This window comes from Podarcis liolepis (genome assembly GCF_965112155.1).
Source record: "Podarcis liolepis genome assembly, chromosome: 9".
Classification (NCBI taxonomy): Eukaryota; Metazoa; Chordata; class Lepidosauria; order Squamata; family Lacertidae; genus Podarcis; species Podarcis liolepis.
This window is the reverse complement of record NC_139564.1, coordinates 2990905-3011102: the sequence shown is the minus strand read 5'-3', so window position 1 is coordinate 3011102 and position 20198 is coordinate 2990905. Positions and strand designations below refer to the sequence as shown.

General features: G+C 44.8%; 1 protein-coding gene across 3 annotated transcripts; it reads left to right on the top strand.

The window, feature by feature from the left end:
- The first annotated feature begins 438 nt into the window (after nt 1-438).
- LOC310685920 (uncharacterized protein) lies at nt 439-16917 on the top strand. Of its 3 annotated transcripts, none has more exons than XM_083459036.1 (10): nt 439-563; nt 1374-1478; nt 1592-1655; nt 3729-3893; nt 5734-5829; nt 7523-7621; nt 8578-8664; nt 10527-10678; nt 12397-12500; nt 16551-16917. In XM_083459036.1, the coding sequence occupies exons 3-10, from the start codon at nt 1628-1630 to the stop codon at nt 16618-16620; spliced, it is 801 nt and encodes a 266-aa protein (XP_083315162.1). In that variant the 5' UTR covers nt 439-563; nt 1374-1478; nt 1592-1627; the 3' UTR covers nt 16621-16917. The 3 variants fall into 3 exon arrangements, with proteins under 3 accessions (XP_083315162.1, XP_083315161.1, XP_083315163.1); XM_083459035.1 differs by having other exon boundaries at nt 16492-16917; XM_083459037.1 differs by having other exon boundaries at nt 470-553; nt 16492-16917.
- Nucleotides 16918-20198: the final 3281 nt, after the last annotated feature.

Genomic DNA, 20198 nt, shown 5'->3' with positions numbered 1-20198 from the left:
CAGTTGCCCAGCCTTGCTGGTCCTTGATGCTGGTCCAGGGAGTGATCACTTTGGGATCCACTTGCCTGTGGCAGTTCTTGCTCACCACAGTTGGAACTAGAATAAGCCTAGATATAGTCCTTTCCCCGAGGCAGCCTCTCTCCTCTCTGCAACTGTAGATGCCATTGCTTGGCATTTCCCCTCTGCTCTCCCTGGTGCAGCCAGTGAGGAACCTGTGACTGCAACTGCTATTCACTCCTCCCTGCTGTTGTGTCCGGCTCACGCAGCTACTACTGCCTGAATTCATAAGGGATTTTAATAATAATAATAATAATAATAATAATAATAATAATAATAATAATTCCATAAGATAGCTTTCCTAGGTATATGCTCTGTGTGGAATCTTGATTGGCTGCTTGTCGTGCCCAATCAGGAAGAAACAGAACCTGAACAAGAAGAGTTCTGGAATGTTCTGCATCAAAGGGCTAGGTGGTTGAGCCGCTGAAGGAACTGTGGGAACAAACAGAGAGGCAAAGAGAAGAAGAACTGACTGAGGCACGACAATATCCCAGCAGTATCCCACGGTATCACAGTGAATGTTATAAATGTTATTCATATTGAAACTACTTTATGCCCACTGCATCAGTTCGTTGGGTATCTTGGCCAGCTAGTACGATTTCAGCAGCTTCCTTAGATCTCAAGCAAGAAGAAGTCCTTTACCAGCTCTATTGGGTCTTATCCTGCAGAGCATCTGGTCTGTCATTTAGGTGTCACTCACAAAGTTCCAGTTCTCCTGTTCTGCTGGGAGAGATGTAATCTCATAGAGGTACCCTGGTGGCAGTAAAAATTTTGCTTAAATACTGAGGGTGGGGGGCAGGATGTTGTTGTTTAGTCGTTTAGTCGTGTCCGACTCTTCGTGACCCCGTGGACCAGAGCACGCCAGGCACTCCTGTCTTCCACTTCCTCCTGCAGTTTCATCAAACTCATGCTGGTAGCTTCGAGAACATTGTCCAACCATCTCGTCCTCTGTCGTCCCCTTCTCCTTGTGCCCTCCATCTTTCCCAACACCAGGGTCTTTTCCAGGGAGTCTTCTCTTCTCATGAGGTGACCAAAGTCTTGGAGTCTCAGCTTCAGGATCTGTCCTTCCAGCGAGCACTCAGGGCTGATTTCCTTCAGAATGGAGAGGTTTGATCTTCTTGCAGTCCATGGGACTCTCAAGAGTCTCCTCCAGCACCATAATTCAAAAGCATCCATTTTTCGGCGAGCAGCCTTCTTTATGGTCCAGCTCTCACTTCCATACATCACTACTGGGAAAACCATAGCTTTAACTATACGGACCTTTGTTGGCAAGGTGATATTATCTTTAAATTCTATTTTTTCCTTACTATTTTAAGAGTTCGCTCCACTACATTGTCACGTGAAGGAACCCAAGATGAAATACCGCTTAAAATGAGGAGGTAAAATGGCAGCCAAGGAAAAGTCCCCATCAATGAAACAATGTAAGCACTTTCCACTTTTATTTATGCTCACTCCTTTTCCAACTGCTCATTAACTACTACATTCTTAATTAAAAGCTGTGTTAACGGTCGACATTATATGGTTCTGAACATAGGATGACGTGAGGAGCCAATCCGAATGAGCAGTTAAAATGGCAGGAGGTCTGACATTCGCAGAAGGCAAGTTGTTTCTGTTTGTATTTTCTCTTCAGAGGAACCCAGGACAACAGGACCCACGCTCTCCTCTTGGGAGTGAGGCCCAAATATGTCCCAAGACATTACCTTCTGCCCCTCTGACTCCTCCTTCCTTCTATCCTCCTTCCTTCCTTTTGTCTTGGGAGTGTGATATCAAGGAGGGGGGCAGAAGGTAATGTCTTGGTTACTGTACGTTTCCGAGCACAATTCAAAGTCTTGGTGCTGATCTTTAAAGCCCTAAATGGCCTTGGTCCAGTATACCTGAAGGAGCATCTCCACCCCCATCATTCTGCCCGGACACCGAGGTCCAGTGCCGAGGGCCTTCTGGCGGTTCCCTCACTGCGAGAAGCCAAGTTACAGGGATCCAGGCAGAGGGCCTTCTCGATAGTGGCACCCATCCTGTGGAATGCCCTCCCACCAGATGTCAAAGAGAAAAACAACTACCAGACTTTTAGAAGACATCTGAAGGCAGCCCCGTTTAGGGAAGCTTTTAATGTTTAATAGACTATTGTATTTTAGTGTTCTGTTGGAAGCTGCCCAGAGTGGCTGGGGAAACCACTCCTGCCCCACCTTTCTGCGTTCAGGATGCGAACCACCTGGCAGAGTATTTTGAAGGTCATTAGAACCCTGCTCGATCAAACCAAAGGCCTATCTAGTTCAGCATTCTGTTCTCACAGTGCCCAGCCAAGTGCCTAATTTTATGGTCCTTGTGAGGTTATCCCACAGCCATAGGATTTTGTGGACATTCCTTTCCATGAACTCCTTGTTGCATCTGCAGGAACTTTAGCCGCTGTCCTTCCTTTGCAGTAAAAGGGATAAAAAGGGTTAGCTCAGGGGATGGTGGAATAGAACAAGTTTTTTAAAAAATAAAAAAAATAAAAATATCACTGAGACTTTGGATTTTCTTGATCCAAAAAATTTCCCCTTCTTCCAACGCCCCCGCTCTCCAACTATATCAATGGGAGGTTTGTTGTTGTTGTTGTTTTAAAAAATGCCTATGGGAGGAGAGGAGGAGAAGAGCAGACAGGTCCCATTTTCTGCCTTGCCATCATGACGCCCGCAGAAATTTGGATTTGGTTGCTCTTCCACCAAACCAGTAGGATTGAACATTTTGCGTGGTGAGTTCCCGCCCCCCCCAGTGGAAATAACGACACATGACACAATTATTTAGGTTAATGGGCTAAAAATGGCCACAACTTTATTGGTTACAGGTGATGAGTCGTATTGGTATTGGGTTAGGCATTGGTCCTAACTGACTATCCGGCTTCAGCCTGTTTGCTTGAAGACCGTGAGTCCTGCTGATGCACATCAACTAGGAACTCCCCTGGGGTCACCGCTCAGGGGCGTGCCTTAGGCCCTCACCTCCATAGGCTTCAGACAGGGCCATGCCTCCCGAAATCCTTTACCGGACTACCCTTCAATATGCCGGGCAGGTGATGGTGCTTCATCCACATAACAATACCCATACCAATGCCTAACCGCCAATGCCAGGGAAGTTGTGACGATTTGCTACGAGGTAGGCGAAAACCAAGTGGCTTAAGGGGAAAAGCATAAGACTATACATATCTAGAGCAGATGCTTGATTACGGCAGTTCAGTAGTAAGAACCCTCAAGATCCTAACCAAGAAAAAGCTAAGGAACTAGGAGACCAGGGTTCAGATACTCACTTGGCCATTAAACTCATTGGGTGACACGGGACTAGTCACTGCTTCTCAGCCTGACCTACCTCACAGGGGATCAAGTGAGGAGGGGGGAGAACCATGTATGCCCCCTTGAGCTCATTGGAGGAAAAAGTGGGGATAAAATAAAATAAAATAAACCACTTTAGGAAACAGGAAATCCATGCAACAAAAAGAGGTCACCATGCAGTCTATACACTTGTATCCAACCCATTGTATTTCTGGTCATATTGATCAGATCACTCACTATCAGAAGTCTCTCCCCCACCCCTTGCAATATTTAGGAAGTAGTCTGTTATGTATGTACATTACTTAGTGTTGTGTAATTGCTTTATATTTATTTTAATGCAGATTTTAAAGAGAAGTTGTTATTTTACAGTGCCACAGGGTGCAGCTAAAGAAAGAGCTTCCAAGTCCCAGTTTAGTTCCAGAACTAATATGGAATCAAAAAGTAACATAGGGTCCCGATCCAACGTGGGGTCTAGATCCAATGTGGGTTCCAGATCAAAAATAGGAATGAGAAAGCGGCAACAATATATAGCAGGTATGTACATTGCACACCTAGCAGTGGTTCATCTCCACCCCCATCGTTCAGCCTGGACACTGAGGTCCAGCGCTGAGGGCCTTCTGGCGGTTCCCTCATTGAGAGAAGTGAAGTTACAGGGAACCAGACAGAGGGCCTTCTCGGTGGTGGCACCCGCCCTGTGGAACGCCCTCCCACCAGATATCAAAGAGATAAATAAGTACCTGACATTCAGAAGACATCTGAAGGCAGCCCTGTTTAGGGAAGTTTTTAATATTTAATGCTGTATTGTTTTTAACACTCAATTGGGAGCCGCCCAGAGTGGCTGGGGAGGCTCAGCCAGATTGGGAGGGGGGTATAAATAAAAAAATAATATGATTATTCATCCTGTAATGAGAAGCACAGAAAGGGGAGGTTTTCTGTTCCTGTCTGGGGCCATGATGGCAGCTCTCCCATTCTTGGGAGAGACTCAGACAGAGGGAAGATGGGTTATGTGAGGCTGTAAAACCTCCTGAAAATCCCTGAGGTGATTCCAGGAAACAGGGTACCCCTGGCCATCTGTGTACCCTCTCCTGCCACCAAAGAAGCTGGGTCTTGAACTCCCCGTCACAGAGGCTGCCTCCACAGAACACAATGGCAAGAGGCAGAGTGCCTTCGAAATTTGGAACATTGGACTAAAATTAAAGGCACCTCCAGTCGCTGGCAGTGTGTGTCATGACATCACAATGTGGGCGGGACCAGGTCAGCGCCGCTGAAATGTGTTGTGGGAGGTGTGGTTATTGGTTGGGTTCTTGTTTTGATTATGTATTTTGTCTTTTTTATACTACATTTTCTATGTTGTGAACTATCCGGAGATAAAGGACAGTATACAATTTTATTTTATTTTTAAGCGTTAGTCCAAAACATATAGAGAACATCAGGTTGGCAAAGGTCGCTGTAGTAGAATGCTTTCCCTAGGGAGTCTCGTCTGGCACCTTCATTATATATATTTAGGAGCTAGGTGAAAATGTTCCTCTTCAACCAGACCTTTGTCTGATTAATTTTCTTTGTACTTTTAAATGTGCTTGGGGGAGGGGGGAGGCTACGGCTTTGATTTGCTCTTGTTCTTGTTTTAATTATGTATTTTGGACTTTTATTTTTATTTTTATGTTATGAACCATCCTGAGATCTACAGATAAAATTAAATAAATAAATAGTGGGGGGTGATAAATTCTTTTATAGAAATATACTCTTCTACTTAGGAACTACTGTTGACCCAAATGTTTCTCATTTTAAATTAGTTTTGTTACCTGGCTTCAAGAACTTTCATTAACTTCATCTGTTTATTTGCATTTTCTTGACTCAGTTGATACTACTGCTAACACAAATTAACTGGTTGTTCCCAGACTTCTGCTGCAGGGAAGCAGCCACATATGATGTCAGGTGTGGAGAATGCAGGCATACTTTGGGGAAAATATAGATTATTTAAGACAGATACATTTCGAAAACGCCCCTGATGATGTATGGATTCATTCAAATGTTTTGTTTCTTAAAGCATTTGTTTTTGTTTAGTCGTTTAGTCATGTCTGACTCTTCGTGACCCCCTGGATCAGAGCACGCCATGCCCTCCTGTCTTCCACTGCCTCCCGCAGTTTGGTCAAACTCATGCTGGCAGCTTCAAGAACACTGTCCAACCATTATATAGTTATAAGCATTATATAGTTGTATATATGCAAATGATAGTATATATAAGCAAGTACTGCAACACACACACACACACACACACACAAGGACCAAGCTATATTACTAACTGAAGCAAAAGTGTTACGTTTGCTCACTGTAGTTAAAGCCAAATTTTCTTTCTTTTTTTTTGTCTTTCAAGGGAAGCTAGCTGCTTTTCAATCTCCTGTTGGTACATTTATTACCATAATGATGTGCCTGATCCTTTTTTTCGCCACCATTGGAGCTGTTGCTTTTTGTAAGTTCAATTCCTTTTGCAGAGAAAAGCCTTTAGTATTATCCTGACTTGGTTTATTTCGTTGTGAATATTGATTAATAAGACTATCAATCTAGCCTCTTCTAAGACCTTTTACAACCTCTTAACTTCAAAGAGTGAGCTAAGGGTGTGGTTAAATCTTGCCTGTTGAAATAAACACCGCTGAAATCTTGTCACTAGACACTTTAGATCAGAGGTTTTCAACCACAGCTCCCTTGACCAACTACACTCTTTCTGCAGCTCCTCTGTGGGGCTCAGGAGCCCAGTTAGGTCACCCCTTGCCTGCACAGCTGGCAGCCCCTCACCCCTTTTCAAACACCCTCCCTTAAGGAGTATTCCCTCCTCCCCTTCTCCCCAGCCAGCATGGTGTAGTGGTTAAGAGCAGTGGACACGTAATCTGGTGAACCAGGTCCGCTTCCCTGCTCCTCCACCTGCAGCTACTGGGCGACCTTGGTCTCTCAGCCCCACTCAGCTCACAGCATGTTTGTTGTGGGGGAGGAAGGGAAAGGAGATTGTGAGTCGCTTTGAGACTCCTTAAGGGGAGTGAAAGGCAAGATATCAAGTGCAAACTCTTCTTCTTCTATATCAAGTCCAAACTCTTCATCTTCTTTTCTCCTTGGGAGTCCTCTGGGCAGCCGCTGCTGCTGCCCTTGGTCTCTGAGCTCCCCCCCCCCCCTTGCCCCAAAGAGAGGTGCCTCCTCTAAATGCCCCACAGGGGCCTGGGAAGCTTCTTCTTCTTCTTTGGCGCTCACTCATAGTCGAGTAAGATTGTCTTCCATGAACACAGTCTTAACAGTGAGTCCATAAGTGACTGTGGAGGCCAATTCTGGATCCACACATCCTTCCACAGTGGGGACATAGGTTTCCGGGCAGGAGTTGATCATGGTGAGGGTTTGGCAAATGTGCCTTCCTCTTAGCCCGTTTCTCCCTTTCTTCCTGAGTTCAAGCATCTACCAAGTCCATGACACCTTTGGTAAAGACTGTTCTCCAATTGAAGCTCTCACAGGCCAGTATTGCCCAATTGTCAGTGTTTATATAATCTTTTTTTTAGATTTGTCTTTGAGAAAGTCTTTAAACCTCTTTCACTGTCCACCAGCATTATGCTTTCCATTTTTAAGTTTGGAATAGAGTAGTTGCTTTGGAAGACAAAAGATGGCATCAGAGGGGGGAGGGAAGGAAAGAGGGACAGAGGCCAATGCTGCCCATGGCAGCCCTGACCATCATTCAAGGCACTCCAGAGTGCCACGGCACACTGGTTGAAAACCACTGCTTTAGATACTTCATAAGCCAACCTAGCTTTTGGGCTTCGGAAACTCACCTGTACAGAGTGAAAATGTGGGCCCATTGAGCTCAGCATTGTTGGAACCAGAGAGAGCTTGTCTTGTTTTTTAGGCTCCAAGCAAAATTTGTATTTTGATTAATACAAATTGTGTAGTGAAGACCTTTTTACTTGTCCAGACCGTGTAAATTTAATGCAATTTTTGCTGGAATGCTGCCCGCTCTTCTAGTCTGAAGATCTGGTTGTGAAGTGACTGCTTTCTCTGGTGTTGAAAAGAGGCTCAGGGATAAGGCACAGGGAATGTTGATTCAGTATCAGCCCTGGTAATCCCAAGGTAAGAGTGCAGCCACACACGTACTAGTGTGCTGGAACACCATCTCTTTTCCTCTTTTCTAGATCATGAGCGATCGAAAAAAATAGTCTCCCTACGAACAGCAGTTGCGAAGATTAGGGAGTTTATGATCAAAAAGCAACCATCCCTCAAACGCAAGAATGGTAAGCAATGAGTTGCTTGGTGTCCGTCTGTCTTGGGAGACAATGGAAGAGTGAAGTCAAATTGTTGGAAGGTTACAGCACGTGCTGTGGCTGTAGAGACTGATACAGGAGAGATGTGTTTTGCTGTAGCTGGGGCAGATGAAGGCGTCCGGTTGTACTACTGTAGAGGCACCATGGCGCTGCTTCTCTCTGCACCCCTCCCAGCACTCATTCCTCCTCTGGTCATTGCTATGGATGCACAACCTGTCTCCAGCACTGCAGTCGTCTGCAAGGGACTCCCACACGATGGGGTTCATGGTGCCAGTCTTCATGTCACATCTTTGTAGTGCAGAGTTGGTATGCCAATGGACCTGGTGCCTGAAGCCAGCTCCCCGTAAAGTACATCTTTGGGTATCCAAGGAAGCAATGGATTAGATTTAGTAAATTGAGAACCATTCCTACCCCACCACACCTAGGGTTATTCTTCTGCAACAGAACTTATTTCCAGTCTTGTCTCAGCAAGGAGCATAGTGGATGGGTTGTGGTGGGACTGGGTTAGGCACAGTATCCATGTGCAACATGATGCCCACAATGGCACCCATAACCCCCTTCCCCAGAAAGAGGGGCAGCTGTTCCCCCAGCAGTTGCTCATAGGACTAGAACTTTTGCAGATACCACAACTTTGGTCAGTAGTTTAGATAGCCAAATCTTTCCCACCTTATGACATAAGTATTTTGGCATGGGCTCAGTAAAAAGCAAAAGTATACACTCGGGGATTCCATTTGGGTGGAAGTTTGAGCTGCTTTCTGTCCTTGGTGATGTGAGCCAGGATTGCTCCTATATGGGTACTGTATTAGAATTCTGCTCTTCTTACATCAGGTAGAATATGACAAGCCACCAGAATCTGGGAAATGGCTTTCTAATATATCTGTATAGCTGTTGAGATACAACTGCCTTGAATTGTTTGCATCCTTTAGATTCTGTAATAATTAAAGCAGCTCAGAAGTTGGCAGAAGAATTGCTAGTATGGGATGCCAAAGCACGCGAAGTACAAGCTGGAATTGGTAAGTTATTCTGAAACAGCGATGCTTAAATTTCATAGTATGGAAAGAACCCACCTTGAGACTACACTTATTGAGATTCCCTCATCTGCATATTTCTTGAAGGTACAGTTTCAACTAAACTGTCAATCAGTCTCAAATACCCCCCTCCTAGAAAAGGTGTATGGAGGGGGAGTCCGTTGTGTTGGTTTGCAAGCCCCCTCCACAGAGGCTGGCCCCTCTCACTGTCCTCGGAGCTTGCTTACCGGTGTCTCCGCTATGCGTGTGTGACGGGAAAACTGTTGAATCTCTTCCACATATAATGTTCAACTGTCCCCTACATAGCACAGCCAGGACTAAATTCCTGGGTCCTGTTTTATTGCGCTTGGTTGGCAGGCCTGTTGAGTCACACGCCGCACTACTTTTGCAGGATACAGATCCTTCGGTAACTCTGCAGGTGGCGAGATTCCTGAACGCGGTTATCTCACACACAAAAACCACTAAAAAACAACAACAACATCAAAAACTAATCGGACAGTTATGATGAGAGTGCACGTCGGATCTCGTTTTCAGTTTTCCTTTTTCTGCGATCCGTCCCTTGGAGCTCTCCGGGCCCCAAGCTGTTATTTGGCTCGGCTCAATGTCCCTCCCTTGCATCGTGGTGTTCTCTTTCTGGTGCCGAATATATCGGTCTTTATGCCTCTGCCCTTTTACGTTTGTACATATTTTATGGGCTAATAGCCGTAAATAATATTTAAGTGTATTAAGTGTATTAAGGTAACCTCCTCTGGCTGATATCCAGACAGACCAGGGAGATTTTGATAGGTGACATTTTCCCAAGCGTGGGTAAAATGCACAACCCCTCTCTCCTGCTTCCGCAGGGGAAAGAAAATAAGTCAGAAATCTATTTACATGATGTTGATTTCTGACATTCCAGCACTACAGAAAAACACGTCCTTTCAGTTCAGTTCTTCTAGCAAGTCTGACAAACTTCCTGAACATGCGCACACAGAAGGTTCCAAGGTACACTCTTCACAAAGACTTATCCAGCCTGTGAACGTCCTGGGAAACTCTTCTTTCCCACAGATAGGCACATCATGTGATGTCAACAATCTGGCTGTCTGCAGCGGTGATGTTTCCATATACTGACACGTTGTACCCCCACTCAGACATCTGCACTGGCTGCCACTCTGTTACTGTGGAAAATTCAAGGTGTAACTATTAGTATACAAAGCCCTCAACACTTTGGGACCAGGTTACTTGAAGTATCACTTCACCTCATATGTTCTCTCTTGCCTGCTTAAGTCTTTGGAACTGACATTTATACAAGTGTCACATAATGTTTGTTCTTCACTTGCAAGAACTGATCCTTCAATCTGGCAGCCTGTACAAGTGGAACTCTCTGCTCATTGATACTAGACAGGCACCTCTCCTGTGTTGTTTTCTATGCCTATGAAAAACAGTTTTGTTTAGGCAAGTTGTGCAATTTTATTATGTATTGGGGGTTTTTATTTAAAAAATTGTGGTTTTAGCTATATTTTGATAATTTGAATATGCCTGCTATTTATAAAATCTGTTTTATGTGCTATTTTAATGAATATTGTGTACTATTTGTATGTAAAACACTTAGAGACATTTTTGATTGAGCAATGTATTAATCTTGTTAAATAAATAAATGAGAAAAATGATTGCAAATCTACTGATGAAGGCAAAGATGGAAATGGAAATAAATAAATGACACTTCATTTAAATAACTGTATTCGTTATCAGAACGAACATTTCAGAAAGTCAGATATCCTGTAATTTCTATAAATTATGCTGGAGTATAATGAAGCATAACCTCCCCCAACCCTATTTTCCTTCCCTATTCCTGCCTTGATTTAAAGATGAGATTCATGCAAAAATGCAGTTAAAGTGGATCCACCATAAAGGGGCCCTCTATTTCCTTGAAAACAATGAAAGGACGTGGGAAGGTGCAAGAGACTTTTGTGAAGATGAAAAAGCCATGTTGATTTGTGTTGAAACTCAAGCTGAGGAGGTGAGTAGAAGACTGAAATGCATTAAAACCAAGGGCACCACCTTCTGAGATGGTACAGTCTCAAGCCTGGATAAATGTATGTTGATTGGTTGAAGAGTGTGGGAGGAGATTATGAGCTGCTGTGTGAGGTGAGAGCTCACAACATGGGACATAAAGTCTCCTTCATAGGAGTCTACACTACCCAAGATAGAGATGAGGTGAAGCCCATGGGTGTCTGAAGACTGACTCTCTGATCCAAACTACATCATCTGCAGCAAGGTGATGGGCAAAGCCTTGAGGGTGATGGCATTTTCTATTACAGTGGTACCTCGGGTTACATACGCTTCAGGTTACAGACTCTGCTAACCCAGAAATAGTACCTCGGGTTAAGAACTTTGCTTCAGGATGAGAACAGAAATCGTGCTCCGGTGGCACGGCGGCAGTGGGAGGCCCCATTAGCTAAAGTGGTGCTTCAGGTTAAGAACAGTTTCAGGTTAAGAACGGACCTCCGGAACGAATTAAGTATTTAACCCGAGGTACCACTGTATGTTGCTAATGCTAGTGGATTTCATAGTGGATTGGAAATGGTATGAAGTACAGTGGTACAGTGCCATCCGAATCTGTAATCAAATGCTTTCAGATCTAAGAGATCTGTATTCTCTAATAACATCCAATCCCTCAACCAACAAAGGCACGAAGCCTCGTAATACAATTTCAAATCTGACCTTGAATTCATAACACCACCACCAGGCCATTGGGTTGGTTGACTCACATCTCCAAATTCTGAAATACAGGCAAAGCAGAGGGGTCAAGAACTTAGCATGTATACCTGAGACCTGGATGGATGAGCTCGGTGGCCCTATGCTGCCCCAGCTGTGTCCACCTGGGTACTTGGTGCAGCGCCATTCTGAGTCAGAGGGTTGTGTTAGCCAAACAGGTTATTGATTACAATGATCTATTTTACATACTTTCATAGCTGGAGTGCCTGACTGTACTGGAAAAGGATGTTATACAGCTGTCAGTCAGCACCAGTATTCCCTGTTTATAGACCCCATGAGCAGACAGACACAGAATGCCCTTTCAGTTCGGTATTCACTCCCTGCCTCTTTGCAAACTCAAGCCGATTTAGGAACTGCTGTGAGGAGAGTTGAAAGAGGCAAAAGGAAAAGAATGGCAGTGATTGCAGAGCTACCTATTCTGAATAAATTTGTTTCTGATGGTTCTGTTAACTAATAAATGAAACAAATGGATCCAAACTACAAGAAAGAAGATTCCACCTAAACATTAGGAAGAACTTCCTGACAGTAAGAGCTGTTCGACAGTGGAATTTGCTGCCAAGGAGTGTGGTGGAGTCTCCTTCTTTGGAGGACTTTAAGCAGAGGCTTGACAACCATATGTCAGGAGTGCTCTGATGGTGTTTCCTGCTTGGCAGGGGGTTGGACTCGATGGCCCTTGTGGTCTATTCCAACTCTATGATTCTATGATTCTATGAAATTGGCCTTGCGTATTTTTATTTTTTTAGGTCGTTGAACAAGTGGTATGTATAGCCTGTTCAGACATGAATATATGAGGGGAGAGCCTGTTTCTGATGCAACGTTCTCCCTTTCCATGCAATTTTCACTCCTGCAGAATGTCTGGAAGGTGCTATTGTGTTCCTAGGTAAAATATGCAGTATGAATGGATTTGCAAAAAGATTCTGACCCCTCATTCCTAGGAAATACTTTCTGATCTCTTTGTAGGAATTCATAGAGAAACAAGTCTTTCCTACATACAAAGACCATTGGGTTGGAGTCTATAATACTGGGGGATGGAAATGTATTGATGACCAGGCACCTAAAAGCACGTGAGTCTCTGAACAAAATTATATTGTAGCACCCTTTCCTTCTCTGCACTCACATTCTGCAGTCTTCCAAATGAGCCCAGTGTGGGTGGTGTCGCCTTGATCCCCTTCCTCTCCTGACCTCTGCTTCCCAGGGTTTTTGGGGGGGATGCCAAGCAATGTCTTTGGCTTCACTTTATGAAATACATGTGGTTGGCTTTTTACTGTAGTATTATTCAGTGCTTGGACGCGGGTGGCGCTGTGGGTTAAACCACTGAGCCTAGGAATTACTGATCAGAAGGTCGGCGGTTTGAATCCCCTCGATGGGGTGAGCTCCCGTTGCTCGGTCCCTGTTCCTGCCCACCTAGCACGTCAAAGTGCAAGTAGATAAATAGGTACCACTCCGGCGGGAAGGTAAATGACATTTCCGTGCGCTGCTCTGGTTCACCAGAAGCGGCTTAGTCATGCTGGCCACATGACCCAGAAGCTGTACGCTGGCTCCCTCGGCCAATAAAGTGAGATGAGTACCGCAACCCTAGAGTCGTCCACGACTGGACCTAATTTTATTGTATTGCATTCTATTGTATTGTCAAAAAAAATGATATATATAAAGGTCCTTTTAACCTGTTTAGGTGTTTAGCATATATGAGATCCAGTACATTCTTGGAAGGCACAAGTAGACCTCAGACAACCAACGCTGGATTTTCTCTACAGCATTGCTTTATTGATTAACAAACATGACAAGACAGGAAACATGCACTCAATCACACACACATCCATACATTTCCCATACTCACCACTCTACACTGGATTGATCAGACCCAGTAAGAGTCGCGAGTGACTGGACGAAAGCTGTCAATGTCTGGCACACAACTGAGGCTGGAGGGCTTTGCAATTTAGACACAATGTTGTCTATCTGATGCTTGGCAACTGCTGATGCTTACACAACTCCTTACTCCTTGTTGTTGGCATGTTTTTGGCATCTCACATCCTTGTCCTTGGCATCATTTCACAATTCTTATCTGATCTGAATATTGTGTAAAGTTGTATAGCCCACCTCCAAGCCTCCTTGGGCGTACTGTTCCTGGCACACGCTGTTTTTGCCAAAACATTATGATGTTTTCCACATTCCATGAGCTCTTATACAAAGCAGTTCGTGATCAGTTCACTGACAGTTCAAAGACATTGCATCCATTTTGTGGTGTTCTTCAGCAATCTTTTTGGCCCATGCAAACCATACCATTTGCTATACAGTGGTGCCCCGCAAGACGAATGCCTCACAAGATAAAAAACTCGCTAGACGAAAGCGTTTTCCATTTTTTGAGTCGTTCCGCAAGACAAATTTCCCTATGGGCTTGCTTCGCAAGACGAAACGTCTTGCGAGTTCTTGCGAGTTTGTTTCCTTTTTCTTAAAGCCGCTAAGCCATTAATAGCCGCTAAGCCGCTAAGCCGCTAATAGCCGTGCTTCGCAAGACAAAAAAACCGCAAGACGAAGAGACTCGCGGAACGGATTAATTTCGTCTTGCGAGGCACCACTGTATAGAAGAAGAAGAAGAAGAAGAAGAAGAAGAATAGGAGGCCCCATTAGCTAAAGTGGTACCTCAGGTTAAGAACAGTTTCAGGTTAAGAACGGACCTCCAGAACAAATTAAGTTCTTAACCCAAGGTACCACTGTAAAAGCAATGAATGTCACTCAAAACTCATGTCACTCATGATTTCATGGTCTTTTAGTGTCCATTTATGACTTTTTCAACTGATAAGACAATTAGGTCCCTACCACATTCACACAAACAACTATAGTGCAATGCATTTTGCTGATGGGACTGTTTTCATCTCACTTGAGGAGGAGGGAATAGGGGGAAGATTCTATTGATCCTTTTTCCTCAGTTGTAACTGCAATGTACAGTATAGACATGTTAAGAAGCCTTTATCATCTATCTATCTATCTATCTATCTATCTATCTATCTATCTATCATCTATCTATCATCTATCTGTCTGTCTATCTATATCTATCCTGTTCCCCCATTTTCCTAGAATAGGTGTTAAACTAACTCACCTGTAATTTGCTTGATAGGGATGGAGAACAGTAGGAATGATTTCCCCCTACTGGCCGTGACAGACTGTGTCTTGAACTCTTCAGCTGCTCTACTGGGGGAAGAGTCATCCATTCTCCAGAACAACCCTGCCTGTGGTCTACAACAGTTAGGGCCTTTTTTGAAAAATTCATCTTCCTTGAATTTGTGAAGTTTTTTCACCTTCCTTCTTCTGAATTTTGCTTTGTTCACTGCCTATTTCTGTTCTATTACTGTTATCTTTCACGGCGCAGGTTTTCTTCCCCAGCCTTAATTTCAGCACTGTCTCCCACTTTGATTTCCCTTTACTGTTCTCTCTGCTCCCTGGGGTCTTCATCTTCTCCCTCCTCCATCCCATCTCCACCACAGAGACAGGGATGTTTTGGCTTTGCTTTCACCTGGCTGGGCATAGGAGTTTTGTTAGTGGCTTTTTCTGAGATTGGACTTTGGTATACCTCATGTCTCTTAGCGTGCAGCTGTTAATTTGAGTGTTTTAATGACTGGTCTCCCCTTTGACAGGTCTCCCCTTTGAGCCCTAGTTTACCTGCCCTTTTAACATTTTGATGTTTAGGGCTGTGTTGCTGGTGGCAATCACTTTAGCACAAAGAGTTTCAGAGTAGGAGGCCTAGTCTTCAGACCTCCAAGTCTGCATTTTTTATCAAGGTAGCCACCTCAGCTACCTGTAATGGTAATTTTCCCATTGTGGATATTTGTAGGGTGGCAACATGGGCTTCTCCGTGAAGCTTTGTAAAGCACTATAAAATAGGCTCAGGGACACGGGTGGTGCTGTGGTCTAAACCACTGAGCCTCTTGGGCTTGCCGATCAGAAGGTTGGTGGTTTGAATCCCCACGATGGGTTGAGCTCCCATTGCTCGGTCCCAGCTCCTGCCAACCTAGCAGTTCGAAATCACACCAGTGCAAGTAGATAAATAGGTACCGCTCCAGCGGGAAGGTAAACAGTGTTTCTGTGCACTGCTCTGGTTTCACCAGAAGTGGCTTGGTCATGCTGGCCACATGACCCAGAAAAACTGTCTGCGGACAAGCACCGGCTCCCTCAGCCTGTAAAGCGAGATGAGCACCGCAATCCCAGAGTCGTCTGCGACTGGACTTAACTATCAGGAGTCCTTTATCTTTAACTTTTATAAAATAGGCTCACTTTCATCTGCTGATGCAGTATTTGAGGAGAAGGCCCTCCAGAGAGCCTTGCCACAATAGGCGGATGCCAAGGAAGGCCTCCTTGGACTGAGGAACACAACCCTGGTGTTTGCCTACCAGAAGTGTCTTCCATCCTTATGAGGCAAAAATGGAAATTTTACTAATCATTAATTTCTATTTGATGAAAGGATGAGGACATTCTAAAGACCTCTCCTTCCTCTGTGTCCCGTCCCCCTCCCCCAGCAGGTTTTCATGGCTTAGGGCTTCTGTGTCAGTGCCTTACAGCTTTCAAAAGTTGTTTAGAATATTAGTGTCTTGTCTTGCCTTGTTTGCCTTTCCATCTCAAATGTTTTCAGGGCTGTTTCCTCTTTCCTCTGTGTCTCTCAGCGCTCTTTCTTTGAAGTTACACCTCTGAATGGACAGATTCCATTTTTCAAGTTGTGGTCTTTTGGGGTTGAGGAGTTTGCCTTTGCTTTGCCAGTTGAGAGGGACGGCAACATGATTCTCCTTGCCTACCAGAGAGGAGCTGAAGAACTCAAGACCCTGTCTGTCACGGCCAGGAGGAATCGTCATCGGCACCAGGAAAGTCCTCTGTTCGTTTTATCAGATAGGGATTTGCAGTATGTAAAAATTCCATTTTTCGAAGTTCCCCTGTTGATCCCATTTAAGAAATTGTTGCTGCATTGGCTCCTTTCCAGTCTGCAGGTACGGAAGGTGATTTTAGGCTAGGAGAGAGCAGACATCCAGTCCGAATTGACTACTGATTAGTGCTGCCATTTGTTTTTAGATTCTGGAAGACTGGTATGCCAAGCCTGACCGTGCCAAATCCCTGTGTCTATATAATAGGTTTCTGCCGGGATCCGAGAGGCTGTTGGGAAGACACCAACTGCAGGGTCCGAAAACGGAGCATATGTAAGAAGAAGCCTGATAAAAGATGGTACACATGAAGCCCTTGAAACTGGATTCCACAATCTCTCCACTAAAACAAAGACAATCCATCGATTCCTCCTTTAAAGAGTCAACTATCCAGGTTGTGGAATTAGAACATTTATGAGCTCAAGTCAAAAGCACTTTGTCAAATCTGGTTCCTCCATGCTGGAAAAAAGACACTTTATTTTGCAACCACAAAGACTTGGACCTCCAATAAAATAAAGTGTGGAAGAGTTCAGTCATAGCCTGCTTCGAGTTGCAATAAATTAATTTGGTAAATCTACCATGGCTTTGCATCATCCTTGGACAAGGCACGGGTCAAAGATCCCCATCTTGGAGGTACTCAAACTATTTTGGAATCTGAGGTGAAGCTGACTGGCTCTATGGCTCCAGAGCCTTGGGAGGGATTCTAAGGTGATTTATAAATTAAAACAAAACAAGGTAGCGAGTACTGGTTGTCCCACACCCTTTAAAAATAAGATATTATTGTGTTCTAATTGAACGTTACAAAAATAAACATTGCTTATTAGATTCTTTGAAGAAGGTGAAGGAATTAATCATTCCGATTGAGAATTTTTGCAGAGATGCACATCATATATATATATATATATATGATGTGCATCTCTGCAAAAATTCTCAATCGGAATGATTAATTCCTTCACCTTATATATACATTATATATACATTATATATATAATAATGTGCCTTAACTGAAAGTATTTAAATTATGGAGCTCTGTATCCATTTACCACATCCTGATATGAAATAGCCTGGTAGTTTATGATGAGACCCAGTAATAAAATTATGCCCTTTTGTTTCCAGTACAGATTTCAGCACTGGAAAATTGAAATTTGATAATCCTAGACCAAGATATGGTCCAAATTTATACTAGAGTCTCCAAGCAGATGGTCTAAAGCTAGGAATATTTGCCATCAGCACCCCAAGACATCTTGCTTCCCTGTCTCTTTTTCCAGCTTTCTCTCTGTCTAAACAAAAGCTAATTTTTCTCCGGTTCTCCTCCCTACAAGAGGATGTGGTCTCCAGACAAGTAATGAGATGGGGAAACTACCACCTCCTTTGGGGAGCACCATTAGCTAGTTGTTCCCATGGCAACATGGCCAATAATAATAATAATAATAATAATAATAATAATAATAATAAATTTTATTTATATCCCGCCCTCCCCAGTGGAAACTGGGCTCAGGGCGGCTAACAACAATAAAACAGTACAACAGTACAACAGTACAACAGTACAACACAACACTCTAAAATCATTCATTATAAAATTAACCCATTAACATGGCCAGTGCCATTATCTTAGCAAAGAGAATGGTTGTCTCATAATGGCATGTGATTGACAGGTGGGTGGTCCTGCCCACAAATTTGGCCCACAAGGCTGAGCCTTATAAGGACCTGTTCTTTGAGGCCAAAAGGTTTTCCCACCTCTGACATAAGACAATTTGCTGTTTACATTGGTCGTTTTCTGGGTTGGGTGATTGTTGCAGGCATTTTTTTTTTTGCCTCCCTCCCACTCTGCCAGGGAGTGTTCAGAAAATGTCTTGCATTTGATTTCTATTTTCCCTTATGACAGAGCAGCCAGGCAGAATCGTAGCCATGTCTTTGGTATTCTGAAGGCAGTATACCTCTGAACAGTCATTGCTGGGAATCACAGGTGGGGAGAGTGGTGTCACATTCAGAGTCTGCTTCTGGGCTGCTAATAAGCATCTGGTTAGCCATTTTGGACACAGGATGCTGGACCCAGATGGGCCTTTGGTCTCATCCAGCAGGGCTCTTCCTATGCTCTTAAGCCCCAAAGGGGTAACCGCTATCAATGCCATGTTTTGGAGGAGTCCTGAGCCAGGCACTTTCCATGGACTCTCTGTCCCCCTCCCACATTGAGTCTACCTCCCGACTCCCATTAGCACCAACCACTGCTCTTATTCTTCCAGTACTGTGTCCAGTTCTGGGCACCACAATTCAAGAAGGACACTGACAAACTGGAACGTGTCCAGAGGAGGGCAACCAAAATGGTCAAAGGCCTAGAAACAATGCCTTATGAGGAACGGCTAAGGGAGCTGGGCATGTTTAGCCTGGAGAAGAGGAGGTTAAGGGGTGATATGATAGCCATGTTCAAATATATAAAAGGATGTCACATAGAGGAGGGAGAAAGGTTGTTTTCTGCTGCTCCAGACAAGCGGACGCGGAGCAATGGATCCAAACTACAAGAAAGAAGATTCCACCTAAACATTAGGAAGAACTTCCTGACAGTAAGAGCTGTTTGACAGTGGAATTTGCTGCCAAGGAGTGTGGTGGAGTCTCCTACTTTGGAGGTCTTTAAGCAGAGGCTTGACAACCAGATGTCAGGAGTGCTCTGATGGTGTTTCCTGCTTGGCAGGGGGTTGGACTCGATGGCCCTTGTGGTCTCTTCCAACTCTATGATTCTATGATTCTATGATTCTTCCTCATTGCTACCACCCGCTTGCTTGCCATGCAGAGATCCAAAGGGCGAGCTGGCAGTGGCAATTATTGCTGTTCCTTCTCAACAGCTCTGTTGTCTGAGCCAGAGTGAGAGGCAGGTGAACAAGCATGCAGGTTTCAACAGTGAAGATAAGGAGCATCCAGTGCTTGCCTCTCAACAGTTGCTTGATCCTTGATGCTGGGGACCACTTGGGGGTCAACTTGCCTGTTGACATTTCTTACCCACCACTGCTGGAAGTAGAATAATGCTGGAGATTATCCTTTCCTCAAGGCAGCCTCTCAGGGACTGGCTGAATGAAGAAGACTGGTGGGCAGTGAGTGCCCAAGGAAGAAGACTTTGACCCCAGATCGTGGTGGTGGAACACTGAGGAGCAGTCTGGGGAAGGAAGGATCTGGGAGGCGCTAGAAGCAGGGGGGTTGAGTGATTTTTGGGGGGTACAGGGGTGTCAGGAAAAGGAGGCCCTTCCAGGACAGGGCTAGAGGCTGAGAGTCGCAGTGTGAGCACTCATTCAGATAGAAAGGAATCAGAGGTTGCCTTTGCTACCCAACAGCAGAATAGTCCCAGTCCTACTGGTTCTCCTCCCTTTCTGACACCCCACTCAAGGGGAGTCTGCACACTGCTGAGCAATGGGCCAGATAGACCCAGAGGAGGAGCCCACCCCCTCGACACAGCCTTTGTCTGCTTGGGGGGGATCCAGAGTGAGAGGCTAGTGTGAAAAGGCGGGTGTGCTGTGCCTTGGGGTAACTCGTGAAATGCGATCCAGGACCGGTCCAGAATCCAAAGGTTCTGCTGGGAGTCAGTCCGACAGGGCCAAGGCAGGACACAAGGCAGGAAACCAGGCAAGGACAGGTACAGGATCTCAGGCAGGATCTAGCATACAGTAATGTTGCTCCCGCAACCTGGGGCAGGGTCCGACAGCTTTTTATCTTTGTCGGGGTAGAGGCCGGTCTTGATCCCCCAAGGACTCACCTCCCTGTCTCGCCCGAAGGCGAGGACTCCTCCTGCGAGAACTCATGTCTCTCCTTCCCTCAGACCTGAGTCTCTGCAGCTCGGGAGACGTTGGTGGGTTACTACACCCAGAAGCT